Source organism: Hirundo rustica, chromosome 7, assembly GCF_015227805.2.
Source record: "Hirundo rustica isolate bHirRus1 chromosome 7, bHirRus1.pri.v3, whole genome shotgun sequence".
Taxonomy (NCBI): Eukaryota; Metazoa; Chordata; class Aves; order Passeriformes; family Hirundinidae; genus Hirundo; species Hirundo rustica.
The window spans coordinates 26,329,374-26,357,269 of NC_053456.1; the positions used below are offsets into that span (position 1 = coordinate 26,329,374).

Consider the following 27,896-nt stretch of genomic DNA (forward strand, 5'->3'; position numbering starts at 1 on the left):
GGCGGGGGCGCGCGGGGGGCGCCGGGAAGGCGGCGGCGCGCGGCCTCTCGGGAGCGCGGCGGGCGCGCGGCACGCGGGCGGCGCGCGGTCCCGCGGGGGGCTCGGCCGGGGCGCGCCGCGACACGTGGCCCGTGCCGGCGGCGGCGATGGCGCAGCTCACGGCGAGGTTCCGCACCGAGAACCGCAGGTGAGCGGCCTCCCCTCCCGGGCCGGGGGTGGGTTCGGGAGCGGGTGACGCAGGGGCGGTAACGGAGCGCTGTGCCCGCAGGTTCGCCGTGGAGGATGTGCCCTTCTCGGTGCCCGCGACCTCCGAGACCACCGACCTCAGCCACCTCATCAACAAGCTGCTGGCGGCGGCGCACGGTAGGTCCCGCGGCGGGGCCGGCCCCCCGGAGCCCGGCGTCCCTCGTGTCCCCAGGCCGGGCCCGGCCCCGGGCTGTCACAGATGGCGGGGACGGCGACAGCGACAGCCCGAGCCGGTCCTGCCCGCTGCTTTGGCCTGGCTGCCCACAGTGAGGCACTCCTGGAGCTTGATCTGAAACGCTGCGGGTACAGGGGCTGCTGGGCAGTCCCAGGAGAAATGCACCAAGGGCTGGAATACTGTGTGTGCCCGGCGCCACGGGCCAGGCTGCCACAGGAATGGAAGTGTTGCCCAAAACCTGGTACAAAAACTAATGAAACCAGAGGCTTGGGTTTCATAACAGCCTTTAAGAAAACCTCAGCTATTCTGTCAGCTCTGAAATGGGCCCACTGGCTTGAAAGCTTATCTAAGGAAAGACACTTGTCCAATGTTTTTGGAAAATCCCATTTTACCCATGACGTTGCAAACAAGCTTGAACAGAAAACTAGTGCACAGTGCAGTGCTACTGCCAAAATGCAGAGCCTATGTCATTTATGCCATTACAAAGGGAGAAATATGACCCAAAAGTTCTTAGGATTTTCCTACTGCTCCACAAATACAGGACTCTAGCTGGTGGTAACAAGTGGCAAGATCCATACAGAACAGTCAGGAAGCACCGCTGGGGTTTGATTACGCATAGCTACAGAGAAAATACAGTAAGAGGCAAGCAACTCTTTGAACCCCAACAGCAAATTTGTCTTCCTCTTAACTTAAATAATCCTGTGGAAGTAATGGGCTGCCCATTTAAAACTGTGAGAAGAAACTAATCGGTTGGGGTATTTGTTCTTATTGTCATTTGTTTTGGGGTTTTGGTTTGGTTTTTGGGGGTTGTTTATGTTTGAGTCTTTTTTAAACTCTTCCTGGCTCCATTTTCCTAAACCAGTCACAAAATTATGCCATTCTTGAAGGTATCAAATAAATACTGTCACCTGAACATTGATTTTTCCCAATTTGTTTCAGAGGATCACAAGTATGTGGAATTTGACTTCCTTATCAATGGCCAGTTCTTGCGATTGCCGCTGGTCACACACATGGAAATGGAAAATATTTCCACAGTAAGTCATACTCAATGTCTCCCCTTCTTGGACAGTAGAACAGACTTAGTCAGTTTACTTCAATCTGATTTTGATACTACACTCAGCTAGGTAGATTTCCTTGCTCAGTTTCATTTCTTTTCTGACTTTCCCAGGAGAATTCCCTGTATTTTTAAATCCATTATGAACTGCAGTGATTAGAGACTACCGACAAAGCGGTGCAAGGAATGTTATCCAATCTGTTGTCTGCACAGTTCAGAGGAGAAATTCTTCTTATTCAGTTCATCATTAATACATTTTTGTCTCTTATGGTGGGGGATAATGGGGATGTTTAATATTACCTCTAGAAAATGTTGCGAAGTGTTTTAGACACCCATTTTGTATTAGTAAATACAGAAGAAAAGGAATGTAAAAAGAATGAAATCACTTGCTTTTGCTTCCAGCTTGCTATTAATAGTAATTGAATAAATAAAGGGAAAGCAATGTAATTCACACTTTTTTCCTAAATATTTAGTTCTACTGATGTGGTGAAGGACTTGGGTACCAAGACCTTTAGTCAATAAACTTGTATATTTGTGCCACTCTACAGTTACATTTTACTGTTAGTTATTAAAAAAACCAAAACCACGCTACATCAGTAAATAAGTATTTTGTCTGTGAGCTCAGGAAGAAGTGGTGGAAATAGAGTATGTGGAGAAATACATGGCCCCTCAACCAGAAGAATGCATCTTCCATGATGACTGGATCAGTTCCGTTCAAGCCACTGAAGAATGGTACATTAAGCCAGTTCTAAGTTTTGTCTTGCTTATTTGTGTTCCTCCATAGTATCAAGTAGAGCAATATTTTCTCTTTAATAATCCCTTGGGTGGGTTTTTTTTCCCTATTTGTTTTATTTTTCTTTTTTTAACACCTCAAGTCAGTCAGTTACTTGCTTTTGTAAGCAGTTCACTGCTTACACTGTCACATGACAGTGACTTTAACCAGGTAGAAAACAGCTGGAAACACTGAACTTGAGATACTCCTTATTCAAATTAACACAACAAATGCTGTTTAGTATCCTTTTTTTCTCAAAGGAAAGCAGGTTTTCCTCATTACTCTTTTTTGCTTAAACCCTTGACTTCCAGGGTGACACCCATTAACAACAAATAGAGCAGCATACCTTTCTGCAGAGATTTTCCTGGAAAAAAGCCAAAGAGGCATAATTGCCTTTTTCTACTGTATTTTCACATTAATTTTCTAATCAACTAGGTAATATTCATATATTAAGAGAGATTTGAAAAGGCTTTGAGAACCTCTGGCAACATGCTAGTTTCACTAACAAATTAAGTCTTGAATTATGTAAATTCTGTAAGGGATCTTAAGTCCCACCAACCAGAGCATGCGGTACTCTCACTGCTTGTCTTTCTAGCCTGAACACTTGGCCTCCCACTTGCAAGGCTTTAATGAAGCTTGGCCCTGTAGCAAAAACCATTTTGTCCCCCCTTTCAAAGTATTTCTTTTAAACCAGTAACTTTGCTAAGAGTTTTCCAAGTTTCTGGTTGAGGCTTTATTTCATAAAAACATTTGTTGGTCTTAAAGACAATGATGTTTCCAACGCTGTACCCTGTAGGATATTAACTGGCTGCTACGATCAGACTGCTCGGATCTGGTCTGTGGAAGGAAAATCCATCATGACAATAGCTGGGCACACAGAAGTAGTGAAGGATGTGGCGTGGGTGAAGCAAGGTCAGTATATATAGCAGGGAAATAGTAGTAGTTTGATTTAATGGGGGAGAAATGTTAGCATTCCTTGACTATGGATATTTCATTATCTAAATGTAATTATTTCAGTCTCTGTCAGTGGTGTAAGAAATGAAGTCATGGTGTGCATAAAATAGTCCTTTGACTATAATGGATATAGTTACTTTAAGATGATTCTTGTTTATCCACCTTTCAGTCTCCATTAGCAGATTCTGGTGTAGATGTAGTTATATTAACTGTACTTGCAGGGTCACAGGATGTAAGCTGAAACACATACAAGTATCTGTCTGTCTGCTCGCTCTTCTAGGATTAGAATAATTATTTAAAAAGATTTTGGAAAGCTGAGTTGGGCGTGAATGTAAACTTTTTCTTCCTCAGACAGTTTATCATGCCTGTTACTCAGCGCTTCCATGGACCAAACTGTCCTGCTCTGGGAGTGGAACGTGGAGAAGAACAAAGTGAAAGCCCTGCACTGCTGCAGGGGACACGCTGGCAGTGTCGAGTCCGTGGCTGTTGATTGTACGAGAACCAAAGTGAGTGACTTCTGGAAAGAAACCTTTGTGTTTTGGGATTTAGCAGCCTGTTCCTCAAAAATCCTGGCTTTGTCCTTGCATGGGTATGCATCATGATGATTTTATGACACAGTGATAATTTTCCAGTCTTGCTATGAGTGGTGGTTATTGGGAATTAGGAATGTTACATCAATGCTAAGCCATAGAATCACAAAACCGTTTAGTTTAGAAAACAAAATAAATTTTAAAGTGTATTTTACTTTAAATACATGAGAATTTTGTGCTATAATGAACTATTTTGAAATTTGACCTAAATTTTTTTGCAGTGGTTTTGGTGGGAAAAAAAATTCCAGAGTTCTTGGAAAAAGCAGGTGGTAAAGAGGTTCTTTCCCTTCACCCAGGAATTCAACAGAGTACTCCCACCAAAGGTGGAGTCATTGCTCCCAGCTTGACTCAATATCAGGTTAAAGTCAAACGTTTTCATGCTGAAGGAAATAGGTATTTTGTAGATATTTTTCCTACAAAGGAAGTAAAAAGAATAATTTGATGTATGCCAAACATTTTTGGGGGATTTTTAGGAGCCCAGCACTGTGTGTTATAACACGTTGGTTCGTTTCTCAAGCAGGTCTCTCTTCCAAGGTCTATGTGCATCAATATTTAACAAAATGTTTGTGTTCATACAGTTCTGCAGCGGATCCTGGGATAAGATGTTAAAGATCTGGTCTGCAGGTAAGATCTAAGTTTGTAAGGCTGTACATCACTATGGTGTGTTACTGGTTTGATTAATGACACAATTTCAGATCTTGTTATCACCTGGTTGTAGGCACCACAAATATGGGGATTTGCTTAATTACTTATATGGAGGTGGAATTCAAAAACCTATAGCTCAAGTCTGCCTGTCTTCTGTCCCAGTACCTACAGATGAAGAGGATGAGATGGAAGAAGCAGCTAACAGACCACGGAAAAAGCAGAAAACTGAACAGCTGGGACTGACAAGGGTAAGATGAGCTCTGGGTTTGTCTGGATTTTTCTTTAGAAGTGTAGCCACGACAAATAATTTCTCTTTGCTAAAGGTGACTTTAAAACTCCTGCTGGTATGTCTCAGGATAATCAGACTTTTTTTATTTGTTGAAATAATAGATTTTTTTGATAACTGACTCACATTTGTCACCATTAAATTCCAGACTCCCCTGGCAACCCTCTCTGGCCACACAGAAGCCATCTCCTCTGTGCTGTGGTCAGATGCTGAAGAAATCTGCAGCGCATCATGGGACCACACCATTAAACTCTGGGATGCCGAGACTGGAGATCTCAAATCAACTTTGGTGAGGTCATTATACTCTGCCTATAGGTTCAGCTGGAGTCCAGTTCAGAGAAAAAGAAAAAGCTGTGTAAAATAGTAGCTCCTGCCTTAGAGTTATTATTTTCTTTACTGGCAGACTGGAAACAAGGTGTTCAATTCTATCTCCTACTCACCGCTGTGTCGACGTCTTGCGTCAGGGAGCACCGACAGACATATCAGACTGTGGGATCCTCGCAGCAAAGGTGAGCTTCAACGTGCAAGGTCTCAAAGATGTTCTTCAAAATCAGAACTCTGTCCTGAGACATCTGACAAACTTTTCTGGTCTCTCTGCTTGCAACCAGCCATTTGGGGGCTTTCATTAAATACAAAGCTTACATGTATTTTCTGTATTCTCGTGCAAGGCTTTTTTTAATTTCTTACCTAATAATTTAGATTTTTTTTTTTTTTAATTTGCTAATGAATGTTTAGCTGTGCAGTTACAGAATGGATTTTTTTTTGTAAGCTTCAGACTGAGGCTGGTCTGATAATCGTTAAAGTGAAACAGTAATCACTTGGACATGGTACTATATTTCATAAACAGATGGAATTACAGATATTATGACTGAGCCTGCCAGATTTATTTTCATAGACACATTTCATAGAATGGTCTGGGTTGGAAGGGACCTTAAAGATCGTGTAGTTCCAACCCTCCTGCCTGGGCAGGGACTACTTCCCCCAGAGCAGATTGCTCAGAGCCCCACCCAGCCTGGCCTTGAACACATCTTTTTTGTAGGCTCTGTTCAGATACTGGAAGGCCACAAATAGTAAATAACATTTACTTGTTTGGTTTCTGTAGATCTAATCCAAAGTTCACCAGCATATTACATGTTGTTAATAAAAGTTTCTTTTTGTTTGCTTTAAAAAAAAAAAAAATCTTTGAAAAGGTAGTTTAGTGACAAGAAGATACATTTTGAGGGGTTTTGGGTTGGTTTCTTTTTGGTTTGGTTTGTTTCTTTGGGTTTTTTTCTTCCTCGGAACTTGCATGGCTTACATTGTTGTTTACTTTAAATAAAGTTCACTTAACATTTAACTTGAAGTGAAATCACACTGGATTTTGTACACACCTTCAAAGTGCTGGTTTCAGCATCTGCTGACATCTGTGTTTTCTCCTCTTTCTATTCAGATGGCTCCTTGGTACTCCTGTCTCTGACTTCTCACACAGGCTGGGTGACATCTGTGAAGTGGTCACCTACCCACGAGCATCAGCTGATCTCTGGTTCTTTGGACAACATTGTGAAGCTTTGGGACACAAGGAGGTAAAATAAACCTGTGTTTGTTGCTGTTCAAAGGCATGTAAGCTTACAGGGTGAGCTACCCTCATGAAACAGCAAAAGCAGTCAGACACATTCAGTGGAAACACGTGTGGCATTTGTGAAAACCCTCTAGGTTTTGGAAGTCAACCATAAAATAAGATGGAGAAAAACACTTATAGTTTACCACATATGCTGTTGAGCAGCATCTACACATGGAAGAAGGAAGCTGTAATAAATTCTTCCTCACAACAGATTGAATTTCAGTCTCGAAGTTGTTTTCAAGCAGATGAAAAATGTTGCTGCTTTTCTCTTTGGGGATGTAGGAGAGGATAATACTAATGTGATTGGCTCTGGGGAAAGCAGAGGAAGCATCACAGATGGTCGATGTCTGTGCTCTCAAAGTGCTTATAACTGCTTGATCACATCTGTTTGATAGCATTGGGATAGCATTTCTCCCTGGGACCAGTTGTCTGCGATTGCTCACGTAACTTCAAACCTGTTTTTCGCCAGTTGCAAGGCGCCTCTGTATGACTTGGCTGCTCACGAAGACAAGGTTTTGTGTGTGGACTGGACAGAAGCAGGGGTAAGAATCTGAAGAGCAACTTTCTTGATTTGTACACATGGTGTTTAAGAGGAGAGCTAAAAGCAGTCATGGGCTGTTACTTCCTTATGGTTAAAGCTGGAAGAGAGCAGGCAGTTGTAGTTGTGCTGTGTTGGATGTCTGGGTGGTGGTGTCACAGGCACAGCAGCATGTCCCCACACTCTGCAAAGGAAAGGGTGGCAGCAGCAGCAGCAGCTCTGTGGCTTTAACTGAGCATTATAGTGATATTCCAACCAAGGAGAGACAAGAACAGCACTGCACCTTACTCAGAAAACACATGTTCCAAGGTAGTCTTCTGCCACTGGGACTAAAGCAGCAGCATGAAGTAAAGCTGGGGCGTGCAGTCAGTACACATAAAAGGGGGAAACTATAATCCTCTATAGCAAGCTGTTCTGCTGCTGTAGTGGTACACACATATTTAAAATTACCAAAAAACCCCATTCTGTGAGTGTTCAAGGTTCTCAGTGTGGCTCCTGTTCACTGCAAAAGTCAGGAAAAGCTTTAGCAACTTTCCTACACAAGTTTCACTTCTAATTTTAAGAGGAGAGTAAGAGACAAAGTTGCTTCTGCATTTTAATGCATGACTCAAACCTGGAATCAGCAGTTTATTATTCACTACTGCTTTTTATAAAGGAAAGAAAAATTGAGTCCTTAACTTTTGTGTACTTATTTTGCTTCGTTCTGATACTAACCACAGTTTCCTTCTCTCCTCAGTTGTTACTGAGTGGAGGAGCAGACAACAAACTGTATTGCTACAGATACCCAGCTACCGCCTCTGATGTTGGGGCATGAAGGTCAACAGCCAGAAGACTTTTTTTAAAAAAAACAAGATTTTTGCAGCTGTTGCTCTCTGTTAGCATCTCTACACAACCAGCTTCTTAAGAAAGGTAGAGTTTGTTGCTCAGAGAGCTATTCCTGGTTTTGTATTGGTAACCTATACCCATATTTCTCACAGAAAAATAGCAAAGCCCAAATGGGATTCATGTGAAACAAATCAAAGATCATTTCCTCCCTTTTTGATGGCTTTGAATTAACATCTTTTAAATTACTATTTGTATAGCCCTTTTAATAAGAAGTAAACTGTTTGCTGATAATTACAGAAAAACTACTCACTGACTAAATTATTTTTTGAGTTTACCAGCTTTCTGTTGAAAAAAAAAAATAAAGCTTTTATCAACAGTTCATTGGTTTAGTGTGTCATTTCAGATAAAAATGACATTTCAGGTCTCCTCTCAGTCTTGCTGTTGGGAGTCCTTAATTAAGAACCCAGGCTTCTTTCTAGGATGAAGGCTTGGTATGTGTGCAGTGGAAATAGCATGATATAGAGGAACTTGACAGATTTACTGGCAGGTGAAATATTCCATATTTTAGTAGCTCATAAATTAGGGCTGTAGATTATAAGAATGCCAGCCTTGTACCACAGTACTTGTGTTGCACTAATGTGGTGTCTTGGTCCTAACAGCAGATGCATAGAGACAATGGTGGATCACAGAGAGAAGGCAGAAGTAATTTGTTCTTGGAAAGAACAGATTCAAAAAGTTGCGATAGCTTTTAGTTTAATAGAGGATAAGCACTATTCAAACATGCAATTTCTCTGCTGCTGGTTTTGCTTTGAGTTCAGCATTCAAATGAAAAAGCTGTTAGTGCAGCTTGTTAGATTACATACCTGTGGTGTTAAAGCAGCACACTTGACAAAACACTTTTTAAAAAGATAAGCTGACACTTCAGGTGACATCATCTTAGACTAGTATTACTTAGACTCAAGGAAACCCAGCTGACATTAGTTGTTTCAGTTCCAAACAGTGAGTTTGTCAGATCTATCACCTGTAAAAAAATACACTGAATGTATCTAAAAATGTAGCTTTTGACAGACCACAGTGAAAAGCAGGAGCATTTTTATATCCTCCCCTTGTCTGGAAAAGTACTGGGCAAAGGAACAAAGAAGAAACTAAGTAAACCATATTAACGTGCAGTGATACCAGTGTAAGTACAACTTTATTTTTGGAATATATCTGCATTACCACTGTCCAGAAATTTTCCTGAAACCAATACTTTTTATATTTGGCTGACAGTTCTTTAGATAATCTTCCATAAATGTTTTAATAAGACTTTCAAACATGCAGTCCTTCCATTTAAAATAATCGTGTGAAATGACAATGGTTAACATGAGTTGATTTTAAAACTGCGGAAGAACTGAGTCAAAAACATGGTAATCCAGAATCAAGGTGTTGATGGTGACTGTACTCACAAAAAATACTTTTTTTTCCTCCCCTAAAAACCATTTCTGCATATTCCTAGTGCCCCAGTAGTATAATACAAAACAGTAAAGATTTTTTTATGCACTAATCACCAATTTTGCTTAAACATAAATGATACTACAAGTGAGGGGAATAAAGACAATAATCAGCTACTGCCAGGTTAACCCACATGTTTTTTTAAATCGATGGGAGGTGGGGGTTGGTTTGTTTTTGGGAGGCTGTGCAATACACATTGGTCTATTTCTATCTTCACTCTGCACTGACACCTGACATAAAACTGTCCACCAGCACACGTGTGCTGCCTCTGAACACAGTTCAAACACCACCATGCATTAAGACGCACATTAAAAGCATTAGTTCAAGACAAGGGTTCACCTGCTCGGTCCCTGGCTTAGTGTCACACTTGCATGTTCTGTTCGTGTGTTTCTTTTTACCCAGCTGGTTCTTTCAGCTTGCTTCTTGCTTTGAGAATTTCGTCTTTGCTTCTGGATGGTTGCCATCCCTTTCCTACAGCCAGCCCTGGCAGGGCACTGTTTTTTCTCTCTTGTTGGCATTTGGCTAATTTTTTCAATCTGAGTCTTCTCTCAGCTAGGAGATTGAATTAAAAACAAGGGAAGGGGGAAGGAAACAGTAAATATTCTAGTGACACACAACCTGAATGGATGTGGCTAATGGGATATATGGATATATGAGTTTGGGCCAACAGTGCAGATCTCCAGCCAGTGCTGCTCTGCCTGTCCCTCTCAGCTTACAGACCAGAGCCCAGGGTGAGGTTTGACCTTAGTGAAGATAAACTTACTGAAGTTTTAATTGGTTTTGTATGGGCTGATAAATTTCCAGGATACTCAGCATTTTCCTCTAGATTTTAGCATGCATACCTTAGGAAACAGATCTAACCACATATGCTTAAAGTGACTTCTACAATTTAAACAAAAGTGTTTCACCAAGATCGGAAGGAAACACAAAGATAAAGGAATACACTTCTAATGAAAACTGAGATACGAGGTTTTCTACTGCATTTTCTGACATTTCTGCAGCAGAAAGCACTAGTTTGGCATATGCACGGATTCCCCAAAGGAAAAATACACTTTTGTTACACTCTTAAGTTGATTTAAGTCTTGTTAATTATCAACCTGTTACTTAAATGTGGATATAACTCAAAGAATTCCAGAATTTTTAAGGTTTTTCTCATTACTGAATTAATGGAGGGTGCAAATTATCTCCAAAATTGTGTGATGATAAACATGATTCTTCAAAAAGCGAACAACCCCTCCAAAAACCAACAATCAAACAAAAGTCCCAAATAAGTGGTGGATGTGATTTAGTTTCCATGACCTCTCTGAAATTTCAGCATGTGCTCTTTTCCCTTGCTGCAGGGAAGGCAAAAGGTTTTATTAAAACTTAATGCGAGCTAGGTTGACACGCTTCAGATTTCTACTCTCCGTCAGAATGGGGCTGCCAAGCTGGCCCTGACACACCCCAGTCCAGGGGTAAATGCAGTTTATGGATTAACACCCTGCTTGAGTTTGAGAAGCACAAGGCTACAGTGACCTGCACAGATACTTCATTGGCTAACGACAAATTGTAGTAGCTTATGCTGCAATTTATGTGCCAGAAAAAGTCCAATCAAGTTTGAATCACCAATTTTATTTGATGTGAGCTCATTGGCGGAGATCTCAAATTACAGGCAAAACCTCGGTTGAAATTAACTGTCAAGAAAACCAATTTGAATTGTCCTGTAAATTGCATGAAATAAGTGGCTTTTCAGCTGCCAGTGAGAAGCTGGCTCAGTCTGGTCTAGGAAAGACAGCTGTTCAGTCTGGATGAGTCTATCGAGCCATCCAAATCAAGACACGTACTGCAGGGAATGCTGAAAATGTAACTCAAACCACAAAAATGTAAATTTCTGTAGCAATTTCAATATTCGTGCTTGAAACATCAAAATGTTGATTTTCTTTGTCTTTGCAATCTATTCCATTGGACAACTAGCAGCCTGTAACCAACAGGGGATCTGAGCAGAAAAACACCGTAGAACTAAATAAACATTGAAATAAATGCTCTGTGATTAGTACCTACACTTCCAACTATAATGTATAATTTAAGCAAAGAAATTTCATTAAATGTTCAAAATGACCTCTGAATGCAAACCAGAACCCACCCAGTTTGTATGGATGATAAGTCAGTTATAGCAAAACCTCCCAATAATCTATATTGCTTATCCAAAAGAGTCCCCCCATCACACTTCCTACTATCTATGGTCTATAAATTTAAAATAGGGAAGTACAGATCTTCAGTCAGACCACAGCTGTTCTAAACTGCATGTGAAAGACAGCTGAAATCCCTTGGAAGAGCCTTCAGGAAATGCTCAGTGAATTCATTCCTTTCCTTTAACTCTCTCTCTATCCCAGTTCTTGAAAACTGTTCAAGTCTGTTACACACACGCACAAACCAGAAGTCTCCCACGGATTTCTGCTCCCAAGACAGGTCAAAAAAAGCAGCTGACAAAGCACAGAAGAAATATTGGAAATTGAAACACTCACCAAAGAATGAAGATGACTATGGTAACATCTGATGCAGAGCTGGATGCCAAGTTAGTGATAAACCTGTGGACCATGAGGAGAGTCAGTAAGAACCGACAGAATATGAATACATGAAACTGGCTCATTCTTCCTGCCAATAACAAGTACTGGTTACTTTCAACAGGGCACCCTCAGTTGCCTGTATCATTTGAAAAGCCCAAGTGTTAGAATGGCATTATTGCTTTCTGAGCTGTTCAGCACCAGAAAGGAAAACCATCTTAAGCTATTTTCCCCTCTCAGTGGTGTCACTGCCGTACCTGTGCACACATCCCTGCACGGGTGGAACAGCTTAGCAGGTTTGAGTTTGCTGCAGTAACCAAAGTGTTACCACAGAGTCTGGCAGTCAGGCTGAGAATTCTTTGTCATGTGGATTTGTTTGGGGGTCAGCAGGATGACAACAAATCAGCTACACTCTCCTTTTTTAACGTACTTGCAGCACTGAAGGCTACCCGGTGACATAAATTCCTTGTTTGTGTGATTCCAAGCCTTAGGCACACTGCTGATTGAACAGTGGGGGTGGACGCTCAGCCCCATCTGCTCAAAACACGGACTGAAGCAAAGCCTGAGAGGTGTGGCACGGGTGTGCATTAACGGGAAGTGTTGTTCACACCATGGTGCTTGGGATTCACAACAAATATGTTTTCTAATGTCCCTCGTTAAAGCCAGTAATTGGTTTTCTAATTTAAAGAGCACAGATTTCCATCTCTCTCCTATTCTTTTCCCCTCAGGTTTTGCATAAGCTTTAGCCCAAGTGTGTGAAGGTTTTTGCAAACTTGCAAAAACCTTTCAAAAGTAAAACAAAACAAAAAAAAAAAAGCAGTTAGAATTTGTCAGAATTTCCCCGAGTTCCATTGGAGAGATCTTACCTCTCAGGTCTCAGATTGGTAGTTTGTCATTTTGGTGGATTCTGAGCATAGGATGTGGTGTTAGAAATCGCTGGCAGTAGGTTTTTAATACTTGGAGTAGAAATCAAGAATACTTTTGATGTTACACAAAAGATCTTGTTTCCATCTTACCTCGACATGCAAATAGTCCTCTTGATATAAGTATAGGATATGAAAGAATAATGGATTTAACAATCATAATGTTTTGCCTTTGGGTCTAAGAGTATGCAAAGACCTTCAACAAATATTCTCAGTTGCTTCTCAGAAAACAGTACTTACCTCTTATTGTACCTGCAGCTACCATACCAAACAGAGTGTTTCCTAGATCTAAACAGAACAAATTGAAACAGATCCTGGTTTCAGTTAACCTGCTCTGATTACAGAGCATGTCAGTTAATACAGTGAAGCCTACCCAAATCAATGGCATTAATACAGATCTACAGAGGAGCTTACACGCAGCCTACCTGCATGCAATTTACAATAATTAGATCTCCTATCTTAATGTAGCTGAAAACTGAGTCAGAACCAGTCTCCAAAAAATCAAATACTCCATGTCCTTTTCTGACAGGAAATAAATAAGATTTGTCTTCCTAGTAACTAAGCTTTGGACAGAATGGTGAGGGGGAGGAGATGATGGTTTTTCTCCCCTTCTAATCCAATCTATTTAAACAGAGGAATCAAAACAACAGATGTTTAATATGGTACTGGCACCACAGAATCCAGCATGAACTCACCAAAGATGAGAAGATGAAGAGACTATAGTTTCCTTAGTTCAGCTTTCCAGACTCTAGGCTGCTGTGATTTCAATGTGCAAATCCAAATGGTCCTGTTAAAAAGCAGCCATGGCTTTTTCCAGAAGAGCAGCTTCCAGCTGTGCACCATCCCACCATGCACCACTCTGAATCTCTGCAGGATCTATAGGTATTGCTTGCTACATGTAAACAGAGGATTATGAGACAAATTCAACCAGATCATTGAGAACAATGATATTATGACTACATACCAGAGGAGTCTGTCTTAATGAAAGAAATCTCTAGTTCTAGTATTTTTCAGCCTGCTGCAGTATAGTGCAGCAACTGAAAAATATTTTCACTTTTGGGACGTCTGAATTGTAATCTCTTACATCTTTACTGACATATTTGAAGGTAATAATTTTGCTTAGCTAGCTCAAGTATAGCTTTTGCCATTTCCTACCATTCTTCTGTATTTATTTTTTATAATTTGTGATACAACATTTTGTAGGGCTGCTATTTAAAAAAAGTTGGAGGAAACCAAACTTTTTTCATTTCCCCCTGCAGCAGCATCTTCTTGCCATTTACACTCCTTATTTTGCTACCCACTCCCTGTTTTATAAGCAAAGTACCTAGTTTCTTATTCCTCACAGGACTATCAAGGTCAGGAAGGTAAAATCTTCCTCTTTTTAAATAGACCTTTAGGCTAACGCTCGAAGATAGCAGACACTCTGGGTTCCCAATGCCATGTCACCATTTTTGTCTCCCTGCACACATTTCTAAGTTTCCCCCGCCACCCTGAGAGGAATTCCCGAGCACCTAAGGACAGGCTCAAGGGATTCAAAGGAAGCACAGCCGATGCTCTGGTGCAGCCCTGGCTGCTGACATCAGCCCTACAGCCCCAGCAGGGCCCTGGGAGGAGCTGCTGCCCACAGGCAGATGTCTGCATACCTGTGGCTGAAGGCAGCACCCATTCTCCAGGAGCTATTCCTCCCCGTCTGTGCTCATCCTTACTCTTGGTGAGAGGCACAAGGAGCTTGGATCACCACCCTTCTGGGACTTTTGTCTTGGTTGCACTTCATAAACTGCCTACAAGGAGCACTCGGCACTTGTCAGTAGTTAAATTCCACTCTTGTTTCTATTCTTCCTGTTGTTGGGAAGCTTGATTGCTATGAGATCAAAGAAAGCTTCTATATTTTAAATTTTCTAATTTTACACTCCTACTGCTCATTTATATGATTATATAATTAATAGTTGAACTGCTTATGTTCATCAAATAATAAATCAACAATTTCTTTCTAAAAAGTGTTACTTTTTTAATGTTCTTCCATTCAAATGGCCTGTACAGGTATCTACTACGGAGCAATAGAATACTGATGGCGACTTTATGGTACAATATACAGCAAAAAGCTTCTCCTAGTTTCAGATTATTCTTTCTTTTCTCTTTTTTAGCATTCTTGTTATTTAAATAAGTACTGAATTTGTAACATTAGGGATATACAATATCTATTTCTCTCGAGATACATATTTCTACAGTATATAACATCAGGGTACATTAAAACATCTATGGTCTCCAGAGGGAGTCACTACTTGGAACTGACCACAGAGATTAGCATTGAAATTTCATTAAAAAATACATTCATGCTGCATTTTCACAACTAAAAGAATAAAAAGTCCTCTGTTAAATATTCAATCTAATTATACTTTGCAGGGCCTACAGCTGTAATTGTAATGACGAAAGAATTTTATAATGCTTGAAAACTTCAATAGCGTATTATATTGAAAAACAGTAATTAGAGATTTAAAAAGATTTTGTGTCTTTTCAATTAAAAAATTAAATGCCAGCATAATAATATGTAATTGCTGATGTGCTATTCTTTATAAATCCCACAGTGTAAAATGACAACTAATGTGGAAAGATTGTGGAAAAGAAATTCCCCCTCCACTGCACCTTTACCTCATAATCCTTAAAAAAAAAAAAAAAAATCATCACCAAAACTACCTTGGGATAGTAAAATCAGTATTTTACAGATATATTAAAAATATTTATGGGAAATGGGTTGGAAACTAATATTTAAAATTACATTACAACTACATAGCCTTTTAAACTGCTGTTTACAATAAGCTTTTCAAAAACGTTAATCAATATGGCCTTAAAATGTGTAATAACACATAAAATCGTATACACAGTGGTTTCTCATTCATTTGTAACTTTTTGCATTTTGTGTAATTTTGGGAATTATTTAGATATATAATTTACATATAAATTTATTTAGATAGTATAATTTTTTCCTAAGCTTCCGTAAGTCTCAAGAACCTGAAGAGAAAATTTACCTCATAAAATTCCTGGAAACATTACTAAGAACATCATCTTCAATCCCACAGTTCAGTTAAAGACATTTTAGTAGAAACCCAGCAAACCCCACCACATTTAATAATATGGAAAAATATTTACATTTATCTTCTTTTGTAGCATGCCTACACATTCCTTACATATTTTTTCTTCCCAATGCCTATCATGTCTCCATTTTTCCATATGAAGTCTGACATGTACAGTAGTGACTTTTTTTTTAATTCACTCTTCCCCCACCCCAGGTACCTCACAAATAACTGCAAATGTCAGAATCTGAAGGTTGTCTTATGCACCTTAGGAGTTTGGAACAACGTGCTGGGTCTGCCACCCTCAGAGCTCTCAGGATAAAACTTGTCAGTAAATTGGAATTGCCACACATTTTATTTTTCAATTACTTGTTTTTATAGCCATATCGGAGGAAGAAAATAAGCTAGGGCTCTTAAAATGTCTCCGGCAGATTACAATGCAAGTGAATCTGGAAAAAGAGGACAGATGTCAAGGGCAAGGATTTCAATTTTATTTTTCAGTAGTCCCCATTCATTCAGTTGAATGCACAGCTGTTAATTCATATGAAGGTATTGCTGCAGTATTTGGAGGGACACATATCAAAAGCAGAAGCCATTTGATACTTGAAGAGAAAACCACTTTGCTAAACTCTGATGTCTGCCAGGTACAAGCGTGCAGGTGCTGGAGATCCGGTGATAAACGGGAGCCCTGCCCCTCTCCCCCGCTCAGGCTGTGTGCCTGCTCTGTGTCCTTCCCGCACATGCTTCTCCTGTTCACTGGGCTACACAAGCACCTCAGAGCTATTGCTAACACAAACCCGCCCAGAGACTCACCAAGTGCCAAACTCCAGCCCCACAGGCTGGCACTTGGCACAGCCCTGCGCAGCCCTGTGGGAGGGATCTCATGCCCCAGGGGCCAGGCAACAACAGCTGCTCTTGGACATTGGCACCAACAGATTGAAGGGAAGGGAAGCTCAATGCAACTGCTGGCCAGATAGACACACACCTTGCTATCAAACACAGATCCTTCCCCCACTTGCCTACTGTGAGCCTGCAAGAGCAGAGGAGTCATTATTACTGGATGACATTTTAGCTCTATTTATAATCAGAATGCTGGGAATTCCAGTTTAAAGGATTGGCATTGCCTAAGTTGGCTTTTGCAGTGTTTTCATTCAAAGCTGTCCACAAGCAGGCAAACAGATTCCTGTTATAGCTGTAATTTCTAGCTGCATTTATGGAACGTGCATCTCTGGTACTTCTACACTTTGGGGCACAGAATGGCAGAAAACCAACTTTATGTACCACCTTCTAGCTTTAGCATTTATTATTGTTCTTACCATGCGGTAAAAAGGCAGTGAAGGGCAGCCTGGGTGTGAAAGCTGAAAAACATGATGACTAAAATCTTAATTTTTACTATTTTGTAGTTACAGTCAGTCCATTTCTTCCATATTTCTCAAAATATTCTGCTCTTGCACATTTTTATAATTTTACTTCTACATTTACATTGGCCTTTGTTTCACGTTTGTCAGGAACTACCAACATTCTGCCATAAAACTGCAATGTTTGATGCCCTCTGGCATGAAGTAGAAAGAAGCAGTGATGTGGATAAAAGATGAATCCCACAAGTTGTATTCCTGACAAGAGCAAGCAAAATGGGGAATTCCAAAAAGCAAAGATTCACTCATCCATACAAGTACTGTCTACACTGCAGGACGTATTGGCTGCCAGCAAGTTTACCATGATTTAAGTGGATACAAAGACACGTCATCAATATTAAGGTTTTATTGGATCTCAAGAGTGAGCTCAGAAAACAAAATAGAACTAAACAAATCCCCTCCACAGCTGGAGAACAAACCCCTGCTGTTCTCTATATTTGTTATTAAAGCTGAAGAATGTGCTTATCACCATGAACAAGTCACCATAAGAGAAACCTTGCAACAACTTTCTTACTCGTTTAGGCAATCATCTTCCAAAAGCCACTCCTCCATCTTCTGTCCCTCCAGCAGTTACTCTTTCAAGTGCTCTATGTGAGCAAATGAAAGGGTGAAGGAGAACTTCTCTCTCTTTGCTGCCCAAAACACTCGCCTCCAGGACGACAGTGTCATTATACACAAAGTGCACAGCTAAGATTCTGCAAAATAAAATAGATCTAAGCCAAAACTGCACATCTACAGCTAGGTTACTGTAAAAGATTACCTTCACTCTTCAGTTTTCACTTTAAGAAAGTGAAGAGCTTATAATTATTATTCAGTATTTCTACATTTTTCTACAACAGATGGTCAATGTCTGTGGAATAGACATGATCATATCATAGAAGCACAAAAAAACCTCATACCAATAGAAATGTGTAGGACTGGGATTTAGAATAAGTTGTTTTAAATTCACAGATTCTCTAATCAGAAACTGTTCTGGGTAGTACACTGTACAGTAAGAGTCAAAGACTGATCTTCTTTTGCCTTTGCACGTTCCAGCTTGCAGAGGTTTAGCTGCAGATGGAAGGAAGGGTTACCAGACCTGAGTGTGAGAAGCTGAAGGGGCGCAGGCCAGAAGGTGAACCTGCTTCAAGGCAGTCACTGGAGCTCTTGTCCCATGCCCTGCCAGTCTATCAGGTATCTGCTCTATCCAGACCCCTCCTGCTCACCTGCCCTTGCCAATTCCCCATGATTTGAGCATGCATCTTCCCATGGTAGGGATGGACCTGATGCCTTTGTCTGCCTACATGTGGGAATGAACTCTCCCGAACTGCAGTCTTGCACAGCTTACTCATCTCTTTCAATAAAAGAGAGCAAATGTAACTTTGATATTTAAAAATTTATCTTCAACTTAAAAAAAAATAAAATATGAAGAATTCTGCAGAGCCTTCTGGAAAGCAACACAGGGAAAGGCTAAGCCCTAATTCCTTGTCCTCCTCCAAGCAAATAGATTCTGTGCTCATTCACCCCTGAATATCCCAATTATCCTTCAATCCAAAAACTACATGCACAAGTACCTGGAGAGCTGCATGCTTAGTAGTGAGTTTTCCAATTTTAGAATATGTGAAGTTTTATGAAGAAGCAGCTATAAGCTTGGGATTAAGTGTGGAGGGGTTTTGTTCTGTTTTTGGTTTTTGTTTGTTGTTGTTGTTTTGTTTTTTGTTTGTTTGGGTTTTTTTAATGATAATCAAATAGAAAGCAAACTGTTTGAGATACACATACTGTAGGACCAGACAGTTAAACAAAATGCAAATAGCAGCCATCTTTAAACTAGTTCAATGAATTCTTTGCTTGTGATTCTGTAAACTAGCTTAGCTGAGGTCCAAAGCCCTTGAACAGCCAGTGGACTCCCATCTCTATCACTCTGTTGCAAGGAGGCAAATTTCTGTTGTAGTGAGTGTGACTTTCTCACATATGCAAAGTTTCAGAAAAGGAGACTGATGAATTCAGCACACTCAAGGTCATTCCACATGGTCATTTGCCAATGTATACAGAAATGCAGAACATTTATTCTCCTTTACTCTCACTTTTTCCTCTTTTAAATCTCTCTGGCCATATTGTTTATTAAAATTCCGTCTATAAAAGCATCTTTACAGAATTAAGAAATCTGATTAAATTAATACATCGCTGTACAGCACTGTAACTTAGAAAATGGAATCTCCCTAAGTGTGACCAAAATTTTGGCATACCATCATCTTCCTGAGGAAATACAAACAGTCTCAGTGTTATGAAGTATAACCAGAATTTCTGTGACAGTTTCTAAACACATTATTGAAACTATTTTTACAAGCAGAAATTTGAGAGAACATCATCATTACACATCTTGCGCTGGAAGAATCAATCAATTGGAGAGATGGAACAAGAGGTCAACGTGTTCTTTCTTTCTCAAGAAAGATTTTTCCCTAACCGTTACAGAAGTCTCCCTTAAGCAACACCAGTGAAGAATGTGGAGAGGAGAAAGATGACATTTCCAGAAATATCAGTAAGCAACAAGCACAAAAAAATAAACTGCACTCTAGAAGAATCATAAACATTCTGTACATGTTTCATTAGAAAGGAAATAGCTGCTTCCCAGAATTCTTGGAAAAAAACCCTCAACTAAAAAAAGACTGATTTCTGATCTTCTTCAACTCGCAGTCTTCCATTTTATTTCTTTTTCCTGTTCTAAACACATATTTTACAGTATGTCTGTTTTACCCAGCTAACTGAATTACCAGGAACAGGAAAAGTTAACACTTAGATTATTAAACCCTTGAAACACCAACAATGGTTTTCCTGTAGATTGAATGTTAAAGTTTAAAGGTCCAGGACTGTGATGATGGGGTTACGAAGGATTGCTCTTTATCTCAGGTCACCTCACCCACAGCGCCAGGCAGGTCCTTCTGCACACAGGGCTCACATCTCCAGCCCTTAGAACCTATTGTTTGTCCTCTCTAAGTGCAACCCCAGCTCTCAGTCTGTCTTTGAAGCATCTCAGAGGTGACCACGGCAGCACTCGGGTAGAGCTGGCACACAAGAAATTGGCTCTGTTTTCACCTGATCCCCAGCTGGGAGGAAGGCAAAGAAAACAGTTTTGTTCTTATCCAGATTTCAATAGCAGCTGTCGGAAAGCTGCTCAGCTGTTTGGAATGTCAGAAGCAGTCCCTTTGGAGCTGGATTAGAGGGAGACGGAGACAGCCAAGAGCGCTGAGCAGATAGCTGTGTAACCATGGAGTAAAACTTACTGCATATTCACAGACAGAAAGAACCCATTCTCTGTCACATACAGCTCACCCTCAAATCTTGCAAGCAAGGCCTAAACGAAGCCTATTCTTTAGGCTTCACTAATCTACTTTCACTAAATAACTACATAAGATGTATTGGGACAAGAACTCTAAAAATAAATCTGCCAGTCTTATTGGAGGGGAAGCTACAATGTCTGCAAGCCAACAAAAATAACAATTTTTCATCCTACTCACAGTTCAGGAAAAATATTCATGTTTGCCAAATTAAAAAAAAAAAAAAAAAAGACAAAACTGATGGGAACGGAAAATATTTTCATGCTGAAAGAGGATATTACAAACAATGGAGACTCAGAGTCAAATGTCTCTTTATCCTTTTTAAAGGAACTTTCTGAAATACAACACCCAATTTTTGCAAGAATGATGTAACCTTTAAACAATGCTACTCTAAATACTTTGTCATCTAACTTTTATATAATTATTTAACAAATTATGATGGAGCTGACCCACCCATGCCTACACATTTGAGAATTTCTTTGGCCTCCTGGCTTTAATTTTCAGCCCTTCTGGCAGTATTGAAAAAACTGTAAAAGAGCTGAAAATTTCAGGCCTACTTTTATTTCAGGAGTTATTCCAGAAGTCTAGAATACAGAAGTTCAATGAAGAAACAGTGTGCAGATAAGCAAGCCTGATGATTCCCAGATTCAAGCTCAGAAATGGTTAAAAAAGAAAACACCAAGAAAAATTGCCTGCAACACCTGTACTCAAAACTACTTCTTGACATTCCTTACTATTATTCTTCAGAAGAGAGGGTAGGTGGAACAGCTTTTCCATGAGATCTGCCTAAATATATACACTAGGGCTGATCTAGACAGCACCAAGAAGTACCTGCAGTAGTATCACTGTTTTGGGGTCACTTGGTCTGTCCAGCCTGGAGGAGACTGAGGGGACACCTCACTGCAGTCACAACTTCCCTGTGAGGGGAAGAGGAGGGGCAGGCAGCACTGATCTCTTCTCTCTGGTGACCAGTGACAGGACCTGAGGAAATGGCCTGAAGTTGTGTCAGGGAGGTTTAGGTTGGATATGAAGGAAAGGTTCTTCACCCAGAGGGTGGCTGGGCCCTGGAGCAGGCTCCCCAGGGAAGGGGTTACAGCACCAAGCCTGGCAGAGTTCAGGAAGAGTTTGGACAATGCTCTCAGGCACGGGGTGGGACTCCTGGGGATGGTGCTGTGCAGGGCAAGGAGTGGGACTCAGTGACCTCTGTGGTCCCTTCCAATTCAGCGTATTCTGTGATTCTATGTCAACAATCATCCCTCTCCTCTAGCTGAGATGGTTTGAAAAACCCAAACATTCTGTACTGAAACATGATAACAAGAACATTAATATTTTCTGCACAAAGTGTTACAAGAGGAAAGGAGGAGGAAGTGTTTCAGCCTGCAAGACCAGGAGCCCCCAGCCTAAGACAGTAGCTCACATTTTCAAATGCTTCCCAGTCAGAGGCACGTGCACGATAATCTCCTGCAAACGAGAGGAACAGCTGGCTAATTAATATATTAGCCACACGCAAAGTTAGGATGAATCAACCCAGCTACAGCTTCAGAAGTCCCAACACATCTACAGAGAGGAAAAGCTTTGCTCAGCCCTCTTATAGCGGCCAACACACTTCTAGGCCACCTGCAGAATCAGTTACTCCAAAGCAGCATGAAAAAATTTCTGCAGACCCTGGACTTTCAAATGAGAACATGCACTCATTTAAGAAATGCCAGTTGAAATCTGGCAGCAACCAAATGAAAACTTCACTACTTATAGAAATTAATTTTTCATCTTGAAAGTAGGTTATGATACAGTTATCTGAATAAGTTTACACATAAAGACATTACATCCCACTGTCCTACTTTACAGATTGCTAAGTTTTGCAGGAGAGAAGACAACTAGAAAACTGAAGGAAGAAAAATTCTATTGTGTTTTGGCAACTAGAAAAATGGAAAGAATACCATTAGTCCATTCTCAATATATCAGGATAATATTCTAGGAATCTGGATCCCTTACTAAGTCCTGATTCTTTCAGTGTTGAAGAGATCAGCCAGCAAAATGAAAATACATTAAGTATTGGGTTCAGAACTTTATAGTTTGAATGCACACTTTTCAAACATACATTTTAAAATACTCAGTCAAGTTGCTTTTGCTAGACAGAGAAAATAAGAATCAGAAATAAGCTTGGACTGAGAAGATTAAACTGAATTCTTGGAGACTTTCCAGTAAACCCACTAAAAAAAAATTCATTTTAAAATTTGTGTGCAATTGTCTTGTATTCAATAAATACAAGTTCCAGTGTTCCTCAAATCGGTATCAGTACTTCAGGAAAAAAAGAAAAAAAGAAAAAAGAAGAAGGAAAAAAAAATGGAAAGGAAAAAAAAAGTAAAAACCACCATCTCTAATTCTTACAGTAATCATAGATCTTGTAAAGCATGTTTTATAATGTAAAATATGTAGTGTTCAGCACTACAATAAAATCAGAAAAGGGTAATAGCTGATGCAGTTAATAGTATCTACTGGGGCACTATTTCCTTAAGCTGCTCAAAGGAAAGATCCAAAACAACTGGAATAAGAACTAATTTGTAATAAGTGAGTCATCACAGGGTAGCCTGTGCCTTGTACTGAATCTAATGGCTCCTATTTTACAGCATCTTAATCTTGTAGTTGACATCCAATTCACTACTTCCCAAAAAGTTATTAGTAAAAGCGATAACATCTGAATTTGCAATGGAAAAATGAATCAGCATATGAACTCTTGTCCTACAGATCTTTTAGGCTCACACAAATTCATTTTTCTCTCCTTCAGAGGTCAATCACATTTGGCACTTTGCAGTACAAGCACTACATTACGGTGTTAGCCAGCAGTACCACACTCTTGGCTCAGGGAGAGAATTTGTTCTTCACTTTGTATGCTCAAAGTCCCACTGCTGCCAGAAAATGTGCCAGTAAGAGGAAGGGAAAAAAGTAACATAAACATTCCTATCAAACAGCATTTGACACTGGCTGTACCCAGTCTCATGTAATGGAACTCAGGCTGAAGGATGGAGAAAACATTCAAGCAGATTGCATTCTATTGGATTATGAAATACTTTTTGTAAGAAACACCAAGTTTGTACCTTATTAAGACCCCAATTCTAGGTGATCTGAAACATTCTTTGAGTTGCATTCAGCATATGAAGTAGCTCAATCTACCACTTCATTGCATGGACCAATCAACTCAAGTTAGGCCAGCACTTCTAGTTCGTTGAGACAAGAACATACTTCAGATACTTTTTGTTTGTTTACAGATATATCCTGAGGTCAATTTAAATGTTTTATTATTTAAAAAGGTCTTATTGTATTTAACAACAAACATTATCTTATCTTTTTTTCTCGCTGTCTAGAATAGTATCAAATCTGTATCAACATCATTCAGTAGTTTTGCAGATCTGATTCTCCTTTCAAAGCCAGATGCCACTGGATATTCAGCAGATTAACTGCTTAATGTTTAGATAGTTATTCTACGGGCTGTTATCAACTGTATTTTATTACAGTGGTCTTTAAAACAGACTAATTTCATTTCACTATTATAAAAGGGTTTAACATCCTGCTACAGACACAGACCATCATCTGGCATGATGACGAACATTTAAGTTCCAAGAAGAACAGCATTAAAGGATCCTACTATGAATTTTAAGAAAAAAATCAGTCTCTAACGCCTTGGGTTTGGGACATTTTGGAGCTGTTTGAAAGCCTATTAAACTGGTGTGGTTCAATCCAGATAAGATTTGATTTGTGATGGATCACAGAGGATGAAAGGGGGGGGTTGGAACTAGATCTAGCTAATTATTTTTTATCCCATAGCCTTCTAAAAATAAAATCCCTGGGGTTACAAGGCAAATAGTAGTTCCAGGAAAATACTCCAGGGCATACAAAGGATTCTTTTTAATTGTTCTATCTTCAAGGAAATCACATGCTTACGACTCACACCTGAGACAGCAAAACTCTATTTGGGACATAAAAGTGGATGTGATGATGGTATCATTTCCCAACCCTGAGAAAGCCATGAATTTAGTTTTTTCATAGAATCATGTAACAGCTTTGAATGGAAGGGATCTTAAAGATCATCTTGTTCCAACCCCCCTACACTGGGCAGGGATGTCAAGGCTGCTCAAAGCCCTGTCCAATCTGACTTCCAGGGATGGGGCATCCACAACTTCTCTGGGCACTTGGAAAGCTTTACAATTGTTCTGCTGTCGGCAATTTCACAGGACCTTCTTTGGCAACAAAGGTGAGACTGAGCACAGGTTCTGCATTGCTTCTCCTGCAGTTAGAATACTGATGTGGTATTGCCAAAAATGAGTCATGGCTGAAATCTTGAAATTGCCAAAGAAACACATGAAACACCCATCGAGACTAGGCCAGGATGTAGCCCTTTTATGAACTTGGCCCATGAAATGCCTCTGTCTTAACGTGCAATTCACTTCTTGCAGCACCAAAACCAGCATCAACCCTCTGTGGGTTCGAGTAAGCCCAAGGCCGTGGAGAATTACGCTGCAGGACAGAGTTTGAAGATTTTTTTTTTTAGTCTATGCGGATTCTAGCTGGTCTTGCATTTCTGATCCTGTAATTTCTGACTGCACAATAGTGGGTTTAAAAGGAGTTTTGACTGATTTTGTGACCCTAAAAAGAGATTTATGGAACCACTGAAAGTGCTGTGGAAGAGAAGAACAGATATGTAGGCAATCCAGCTTTAAACAAGCAATGCAACTGAACACACATCTGTGAAACTATGTTTTTAAGTGGCTGCATTTGATGCTGGCCAGAGATCACAACTTAGGATCAGAATCAACCTCTGACTCCTGAGCTCAAAGACCTGCTGCTTCCCATGGGTTTGCCTTACTGTGTGGATGGATGTGGGTGATTTGGGATGGCAGCTGTCACACACCTGCAGGAGAATGCTGCCATCCATCCTACTCATGAAGCAAGGACAGCTTCTGGAATTCTCTTGTAAGAAATTTTTGAAACTTAGCAAACATGTCCCTGAAACCTGAAGATAACTTTATGGGCTGAAGACATTGCTTACAACTTGAATTAAAAGATCACAAAAAGACCATTTTCTGTGTGAGGAAAGGAAATTGTTCCATTGAAACTGCAGGAACATGCTATAAAACCTTTGAATGAGGAATTAAGTACCTACAATACACAAAAGGTTGGGAATGTCTAAAAAAAAAAACCCAGAACAACCCTAGACCAAACTGCTCTATTTAAACAGGAAATAGAAACAAAAACTTCATCTCAAGAGAGATGTAACTCAATTATCTGACTGCTCAGCCTAGTTTGCGGTGTCCCAGCTGACGTTAACTGTATTCACTACAGCAAATATATGTAATTTTGCAAAACTGCAAATCATAAACCAAATTCTGCTGTAGCCCTTTATCTATTCTACACAGCACCCGACTACATTTTGCAGCTGATCAGCGCTTTTATGAATATAGAAAAATATTCTTCAGACACAATTAAAATCTTGCAAAAGCCATGCAAAAGATTTGGGCTAGGCCAGGATGTACCTTCTTTGTTAATCTGTCCAGTACAAGACATTGTAGGTCAAATTCTGTCCTATCTTGTAATTAACTTCAGAGATTTGGAAAGATGAAGGGCAGAAAGAACACACTCTTACCTGCTGCCTGCCTGACACACAGAGCCAGATTAGTTCTGGCAGTGCTCACTGTTCAGCTACTTGCAGTGGACACCACTGGCAGGAATAGAGAAACCTCCCTAACAACCACTTCCATCAACAGTGAAATCTGTGTTTACAGTGGTCAGCTACACATCTGTAGCTGGAAAAGGCATCCACAACAAACAGTGCGAACAGTTTCTTAATCAACAGCTTAATCACAGCAGTTACATCCCCACGCTCATAAGTGCAGGAATTAATGAACCGTGCTCTACTTTGCTTGCAGTAATGAGGTTTTAATCTACTATTGAATCTTTTCTCTGCTACAAGCAATGTCACCACAGTGTGAAATTGCTACTGACCACAGACATGCTCCTACATCAATATAAGCATCAGTTACAGGGCCATGGCCCAGGTTAGGTGAAACAAGAGTTCTGTAAACAGTGCAGGAGGAGATGAATCAGGCTTGTTTGGCAGGAGTAAGACTTGAAAAAAGATATATGCAGTGGTGATGAATCCAGCCTATTTCAAGTGTGGGAGAATGCCACCTAAATTATCTCCTCCATCCTATTCTAACTTATGTCAGCAGTACACAACACTTAACCAGGACATGTTAGGGAGTGAACAGTGCTTCTGAAAATGCTGTTATACAGATGAAATGGTATTAGACAGCAGCACTTCAAAAGTTTTAAAGTCTGGGTGGGATGACTGTCTTACACAATTTCCAAATGCTGAGTGAAGAGCCAGGAAAAGGACAGCAAGTGAATATGATAAAACACAAGAAGCCTTTGCTTACAACTTCTATGGTAATTTGCTATCAAGTCAGATCTAACACCAAGAAAACACTGAGATACCTGAACAATCCTCCCAGCAGTCTCCTGCCTGATTACCTCTCACAATCTGAAGAAAAAAAATAAAAAAGAGTAGCTATTTAACTGAGGAACATAACTGTTTATAATGGAAACAGTGCATCAAGAATTGGAAGACTCATTGCTCACCAGAGATGCTCTTTCCATTCTCTTTGTCTTCACAGGTAATCTTCATCAGCGTCTTAACATCTCTGGCAGTTTTCCTATATGTAATGCAAAGTCTGAAAGTATTTTGAACACCAGACATATTTACAGTAAAATCATCCTTACATGCACAAAAACATAAATACTAGATTTGTAAATAGTGATGAAGAAATAGTTTAATGGAGAATGAGGTCACAGCCTATTTAATAAAGAATCAGATCCTGTTTATCCAGAGACAGGCAAACATCCACCGACAACTGAACAGGTAAAAAAGACTAAAATGGAGAAAGCATCAAATACTTCAGACTTCATTGGCTGTGAATTCCTCTTTTACATTTCAGCCAAGCAGTTTCCCATTTGGATGTAAATTGACCCATGGTGTCTGGCTGCGAAATGCACAATATTAGGAACTTCATGCTGATACCATATTTATTAGCCCAAACTTTTAAACCACTGGAAAATCACAAGCTAGCCCTGCCTTGAGGGACACACACTGGTAGTCCTTCAATTCTTCAAGATTCCAAGGAGTCTACCTCTCCATTCTGAAATGAAATATGGCCGACAATGATTTTCCAGAAGGAAAAAGCTCCAAGCCTTTTAGACAAATTAGACCAAATTTAATATAAAGCTAGCAAAAACCTCCCAAATCCAATAACTTATCTACTTTACCACTTCTAGTTTAAAGATTTGGCTCCAAATTCTGTTCATGAAGAAAGACGCTTGTTTTGAGTAAACAGACAAATGTAGAACATGAGACTATTTCAACAATCAGCCTAAGTGCCTCCTCAGGTAGGCTTCAGCAGTTG

General features: G+C 40.1%; 1 protein-coding gene across 1 annotated transcript; it reads left to right on the forward strand.

Moving 5' to 3' along the window:
• The first annotated feature begins 55 nt into the window (after window positions 1-55).
• WDR12 (WD repeat domain 12) lies at window positions 56-8,061 on the forward strand. Its single transcript, XM_040070205.2, has 13 exons — window positions 56-187; window positions 269-363; window positions 1,361-1,455; window positions 2,101-2,207; window positions 3,044-3,159; window positions 3,553-3,707; window positions 4,370-4,415; window positions 4,599-4,684; window positions 4,871-5,011; window positions 5,126-5,231; window positions 6,152-6,284; window positions 6,792-6,864; window positions 7,597-8,061. The coding sequence occupies exons 1-13, from the start codon at window positions 147-149 to the stop codon at window positions 7,672-7,674; spliced, it is 1,272 nt and encodes a 423-aa protein (XP_039926139.1). The 5' UTR covers window positions 56-146; the 3' UTR covers window positions 7,675-8,061.
• The last annotated feature ends 19,835 nt before the right edge of the window (window positions 8,062-27,896 follow it).

Coding starts and splice junctions, on each gene's coding strand:
- WDR12 (XM_040070205.2), top strand. CDS start 147: ATGGCGCAGCTCACGGCGAGGTTCCGCACCGAGAACCGCAG. Junction 3,160..3,552: donor TGTGGCGTGGGTGAAGCAAG/GTCAGTATATAT, acceptor TTTCTTCCTCAG/ACAGTTTATCATGCCTGTTA. Junction 3,708..4,369: donor TTGATTGTACGAGAACCAAA/GTGAGTGACTTC, acceptor GTGTTCATACAG/TTCTGCAGCGGATCCTGGGA.